Below are 6701 nucleotides of genomic sequence, written 5' to 3'. Positions count from 1 at the left end.
AGTTGATAAATATATAACCTTATAAGATCATATGTTATTAACAAATATTATAATGATTATTGAGCATATATAGATCCAACATGTTCATATTCTGAAGTTCTTATTTTTTTTCCCAAAGAATGTTCCATTCTGAACGCTCTATTTCGGGTTTGATCTTCAAATTTCGAAATTGTTTTTTGGTTTTTTTCCAATTTTTTTTGAAAGAAATATCTTCACTAATATCTGAAATGTCATTTTGATGTATTTAATGTCACCGTTTCTTTTAATAAAATGTCTGATTTTGGAGTGTATTTTTTGGAATTCGAAATTTTTGTCAAGAATTCGGAATGCTGGTCCGAAATATATATATATATATATATATATATATATATATATATATATATATATATATATATATATATATATATATATATATTTCCAGAAAAAATGTTATTTTCATCTAGAATATCTATTGCGAAGCAAGTGTTATTTTTGTTAAAAACAATTCTTTTAGATTACTTTTTTCAATCAAAATTAAATTGTGTTATATTAGTAAATTTTCCTTGATTAAAAGTAAATATTTATAAAATTGAGCAGGAGATCTATGGGTGAATTGAATATGTCTTAACTTGCAAAAAGTCAAAAATTATAAGCACGAGGGCTCTTTTCTCACAATTTACAAACTTGAAAAAGCAAAAGAAAGGCCTGCAAATTCATAAAAACCTTACAATTACGATCTTAACCCCACCAGAAGTAAAATATCAAGTAAGAAAAACAGGAAAATAATAAAATATACGAAGGGTATTATTGTCTATTCCTATATACCGGACAGACAGATATATCTATTCATGGAACACATGATAGCAAGCGAATATGCCGGATCCTTTTCTCCGTTGCGGAGATAGAGAAGAAGAAAATCTAGAGAGAGAAACAAAAGATAAGGTAATTGAAGAGAGAGAAAGTGACCGGAAAATCAAGAAATCTTGAAAAACTCAATGGATTTGCTAAAAGATTAAAAGTTTGAATCGAAGGAGGTGGTGATAAAATAACCCAAAAAAAAATCCAAGATTATATTTTGAAAGATCGGTTATCGTCTCCGACTATCTTCAATCCCCGGAAAAGCTATCGGACATGGCACGAGGCAGCAGAGCGAAGGCCGCCGCCGCCGGAGAAGCGATCGGATCGAGGCAGATGGTGGGGACTCAACAACAAGAGGACAACGAACCTCGCTACCGTGGTGTTCGAAAGAGACCATGGGGTAGGTTCGCCGCCGAGATCCGTGACCCATGGAAGAAAGCTCGTGTTTGGCTAGGCACCTTCGACTCCGCGGAGGACGCCGCTCGTGCCTACGACGCTGCAGCCCGGTCCCTCCGTGGTCCCAAGGCCAAAACCAATTTTCCGGTATCAGACGAAACCGCCGAGCACGTAACCGATGATCAGCACCACCAACGGGGTTTCTATGAATTTCAGGATTTCAATAACCAGTCTCGGCCGACGACGAGCAATCTGAGCAGCACCGTCGAGTCGACGAGTGGACCTCGCCCGTCAAATCCACCGCGTGTAAGAACCCACCAACGATTAAAACCGCCGGCAGCACCTCCTCACGACGACGACGATTGCCATAGTAATTGTGATTCGTCGTCTTCGGTGGTCGATGGATATTACTGCGACGCCGATCTCTCATCATCTTCCCGTAAACCCTTACCTTTCGATCTCAACCTTCCTCCGCCGTTGGATGACATCGGATTTTCCTCTAACCCAATTGACGAAGCCGACGCCGATGCCGATGACTTATTCGTCACCGCGCTTTGCCTATAAAGTTTCTCCGACATCGATGACCAATATGCGCACCCTGCTTTCTCGATCTCGTCTGCAAATTTCTTGTTTTTTTTCCCAAGAAAATCATCATCCGTGGGGAATTCGAAGATGAAAATTTCTGGTAAATTCCCAAAAAAATCTTGATTTGTTTAGATTGATGTTGGTATGTGTAGATTAGTGTAATTTGAGGCCACTACGCGATTTATGCTTCAACCTCTTACGAACTTAGAGTACGATCGTCGTAATTTTCCCGAGGAATCATAAAAGTTTATATGTAATTTTCACTATCTAGATCTTGAGTTTTGTTCTAACCTCATGATCTCTCATTTAGCTTCTTCTGTATAAAATTATAAATAAAATACACACAGTTCCACATTTCTGTTGTTGATTCCCTCTGTTATCTCTTCAATGGAGCAGCAGTTGTTTGATCTGTGGATTAATCGTTGATGTGTTGTTCTAATTTTTTTTGTTTCTATTTGCAAATTTTAAAATCTACTTAATTTGTTTCCGTATAACGCAAGACTTGTGCATCTTCCCCTTCAACCACCGCCATGAAGTACGACAGGCGGTGGCGGTGGTGGAGGTGACGGTGGTTGGTGGGTTAGTAATTATTTTCTTCCACAATGTTGCAGGGCTCCATGTTCTAGACCTAATCTCCTGCTTCATTTGTCGGGAGTATGCTTTAGTTCAGTGTATGTAACTATGTAATAACTCTGGTTGGTTTATAAAATAGTAAATTTTTGTTTATGACAGAAGGTTATACTTTAAAAAACTTGAAACATTTTGTCATCGTTTTATCTTGATTTTATAATCGTTGTACATAATGTTTCATTTTATAAGAGCTATTGTATTTTAAAAAAAATTAATTCCGTTTGAACAATATTATTCCACAAGTCTAGGTTACATCGAATCTTTTTCTTGGATTCGAACTTTGTTTGTGAAAGCCAAATACGTAAGTCATTTGCATTACGTATACGTTTTCAACAACCCAAGTGTAGTTTGATTTTGATAGCTAGTCATCTTTAGAATTTTGGTGAAACATTAAAACGTAAACATCCAAGAGCAAATATTTCTTGTGACATTAAAATGTAAGTTTCCATCCTGCAAGATGATGGAAATGCATAGAGCATAGAAATGTGGGGTGCGGGTAGTCAGCAAAGGATTTGGATTGCCTAGTGATGAGCACAAGCACCTGAATCGGTGAAGAGTGATCAATGGATGTATGTGGTTTCACAAGATTGCCCAAATTGAAAAAAATCCACATTTTACATAAACTCATACTAAAACTCTAATAACGAAAGCTACAAAAAAAAAAAAAAAAAAATAATCCAATGTACGAATTATCATCATCATGTTCTAAGCACTCCACCTATATAAAAGTCGTGAGGAGACTCCAATGTCAAGACAACTCAACACAACACTCTCTTATACAAGACTAATGAAATATCACAAATTTACTAGAAAAGCGTTGTTAATTCAGCGTAATGTCAATGGTTACTATTTCATAATTTTTATCTTTTTATTATTTTTTTTTGTCATTAGATTAAATAAAAAATAATTTAAAACACAAATAAACATTTTACATTAATTAAAAACACATTCCATTAATTAAAAACACATAAATTTAAATCCTAAAGAAGTTGTGTGTAATTGGATCCATAGATTGAACAAGAAATAAGACAATATAAAAAAGTTGTAAATATAAAGAAAGTTGTGTGTTTTTGTAGTGCCAAATGTATAGAAAATAGATGATATTTACCGTTGTAGGTTGTATTTTTTAAAATTGAAAATTAAATATGTTTTTATTGTTATCAACTATACAAAGGGAAAAAGGGAAAAGAACGGTCAACTTCTTGATACTTATTCCTCGTCTTCACCCGTCTTCATAGTCACTTCACAACCAACCCACCGGTGTATGGGGCGGTGTTACGCGTTTTCTGGGCTGCCACATAGGATCTCACGCGTGGTTTGGAATACCATACCGGATAGCCTAAGATAAACCTCTATGTCATTGTGCACTTTAATAAGAGACCAATAAAGAATGACATATCATCACATCGAAACATATCATACTGAATCATAAAACTTACGACACTTTAATAACAGACCAATAAAAAATAACAATCATTTATCTTTTGAATGCTCTTTGGTGATCGAGATGTTTAGCAATATATCTACTTGGTGGGAGATTACTATTTCTTCGTTTATTTCGTTTGTAGATGGTTAAATTGGTTTCTTTTAGGGCGTGTTCGGCATGGAGCTTTTGGGAGCATTTGAGAGCTTCTAGCTTCTAGCGTTTGACAAAACGCTCTGTTTTAAACAGAAAGACACTACAAGCTTCTAGCGTTTAGTTTAAACAAAACGCTCCAAATCCAAATGCTACTTCGTGTAGCGTTTAACAAAACGTTACAAGCTACCCGCCACCCGCTACCAGCTAATTTTGCCGAACACGCCCTTACTGCGGTTGAGTGCTATGACTAAACCAATGCTTAAGGCCGTGTTTTTTTTTCAATGTGGCGGATAATCTAGCTGTTTAGAAACTCTATAGTTTTTCGTAGTGGTTCTTTTAAGAAAAAAGATATTTGTGATATATTAGCTGCTCAAACTTTCTTGTCGGTTAGTAATTGATTCGGTAATAGAAAACTTAGTTGGGTGGGTTGGCTTTATAAGTCTATGTTGATTTCTTGACCGTTTATGTTTAGCTTTTTGTTAACGTTACTTTAATAATAATGCAGTTGTTCGAAAAAGAAATCCAAATTTTCATCCACTACATTAAGATCTTCAAACAAACGATGAAGATCAAATACAATGTTGAATAAGCGGTCGATCGTTTATGGGCAATTATGGAATCACTCTACTGCTTCCTAAATGCCAACCCTAACGAATTTCATGGAACATGTCATGGTGGCTTCGAGAATAATATGGAACCAAGTTTGAACTAAATACAACAATAGATCAAAGAATATGTGACATATTAGTTGGGATCAAGGGCGTCTCAAAAAGATTTGGGGCTCCAAGCGTACCAAAAACTTGGGGCCCTTTTGTTCCAACCCTGATTCTATATTCTGGTATAAAAACAAATATAAAAGTGAAGATTGTCTTTTGGTTCTGTTTAAACTTGCAGTGTTTAAACTTGTAGCATTATTTTAACTCAAAAATGCACAACTAAAAACAAAAATCAAAGAGCAAGCCATTAGCCACATACATAGAAATCGATCAATAGACAATAACCAACAATTCTTAGACTGCTCATAACACGAGAAGCATTTTCCCTATTTGACTTGCATACCCAAATATTTCTATTCGTAAGAAAAGAAACATTTTATATAAACCAGTAATTATAGTCAATTCATGAATCAAATAGAATACCTTCACGAATTCGGTAAACACAAATTCACATGATGTAAACAAATTAAGGTTTACCGGTTTAGTTTGTCAAATCATATAAATCTTGTAATACCTTGACAAGAAGTAAAAAAACTAAGATTCAATTTAGTAGCAACACAAAAAATTAGTGGAAACACTAACTCAAAATATCAAAAATCAAACAACAACAAAGAAATCAAGAATAGAAGGTATCAAGTGAAAACAGATAATGAAAAAACCGAATATTAACACTAATAGATAATCCGATAATGGAAAAAATCAAGTTAAAAAACACAGCACATACCTTAATCATTAGAGAAATTCATCGGTCTTCATAGTAGCCGAGAATGAAGGAGGAAGAAGAACAGAAGCTATTTCAGCAGTTCAACCTTTCTTTCAGTGTTTAACAGTTCAAGAATCGAGATTGGAGAAGCCTACTAAAATCGAGAATGACAAATCAATCAATCAGAGATTCATAGTGTGAGTCCTCAAGAATGAAGAAGGAAGGAAGAAGTATTATTGTTGCTTTTGATGCGAGGCGTCGTATGGGTATCAACGAATGTAGAAGCCGAGAAGAAAAATATGGAATCGAAATTGGAGGATTTGGGTTAAGTGGGGCCCCCTAAAAAATGGGGCCCTAAGCCCTAACTTATATTTTTAATACATCAAGCCGGCCCTGGTTAGGATTTGCTCTAACAGTAATATTTTAACTCAAAATTTTGAACTACCTGTATTTCAATTTATAAAAACATAAATCAATCTATGGTACGTAATGTTTACTTTTTACGTGTCACAACTAACTTATTATTCAATTTTTTTAAGTTAGTCATAGTTATCGAGCCAAAAACTATTTTATGAGCTAGCTTTTATAAAAATAGGAAATGACACATTGGCCCAACGATGTATTTTGAATTGCCTAATCAGTCCTATAACTTATTTTCGTGTTTTATGAAGGAATAAATTTTGAAGTGACATGTTTTTTAGTCTCTTTAACCTATATTAGCCAATTTCATGTGTCACTTAAACATTTTTCCATTTAAAAGTCAAAATCGGAGACTATATCACCCTCAAAATCCATTCACCACCTTCTTTAAGCATTCAATTCAAAGGAAAAATGTATCTACCAAGTTTAGATGCATTAAATACTTTCGTCAATTCATCTTGTTATGTAACATAATCCTCAATGAAAATGGTGGTGATTTTACTAAGATTTTCCTCTAAAAACTTTTGAATCTCTCTTAGCACATTGATAGTTGGTTGCTAAAAGTAAAAGAACAAAGATAAAGAAGATAAGCTAGCTACATTTTTCATGAATCATACAAACGATATACACAATATCATTTTCTTACATATGTTGTGATATTATAGCACTTTCCCCCAAAGGATTGACACATCCAAATATCGACGTTGAAGTCATACATATCCAACATCAATCCTCGAACTCCATTCTCATAGAGGAATAACACATTAAAATGAATGAGGAAGATGAACCATATAAGTTTTATAAGGAATTTAATTTAAAATCATACTCATGCCTA

At 34.5% G+C, this 6701-nt stretch overlaps 1 protein-coding gene across 1 annotated transcript; it reads left to right on the top strand.

The window, feature by feature from the left end:
• The first annotated feature begins 837 nt into the window (after nt 1-837).
• Nucleotides 838-3124, top strand: LOC111878850 (ethylene-responsive transcription factor 3). The gene is made up of 2 exons (XM_023875337.3): nt 838-1918; nt 2430-3124. Exon 1 carries the CDS (start codon nt 1111-1113, stop codon nt 1795-1797), a length of 687 nt encoding a protein of 228 aa, XP_023731105.1. The 5' UTR covers nt 838-1110; the 3' UTR covers nt 1798-1918; nt 2430-3124.
• Nucleotides 3125-6701: the final 3577 nt, after the last annotated feature.

Source organism: Lactuca sativa, chromosome 5 (genome assembly GCF_002870075.4).
Source record: "Lactuca sativa cultivar Salinas chromosome 5, Lsat_Salinas_v11, whole genome shotgun sequence".
Taxonomy (NCBI): Eukaryota; Viridiplantae; Streptophyta; class Magnoliopsida; order Asterales; family Asteraceae; genus Lactuca; species Lactuca sativa.
The sequence above is the reverse complement of the archived record's forward strand: the minus strand, read 5'-3'. Positions and strand labels throughout refer to the sequence as shown.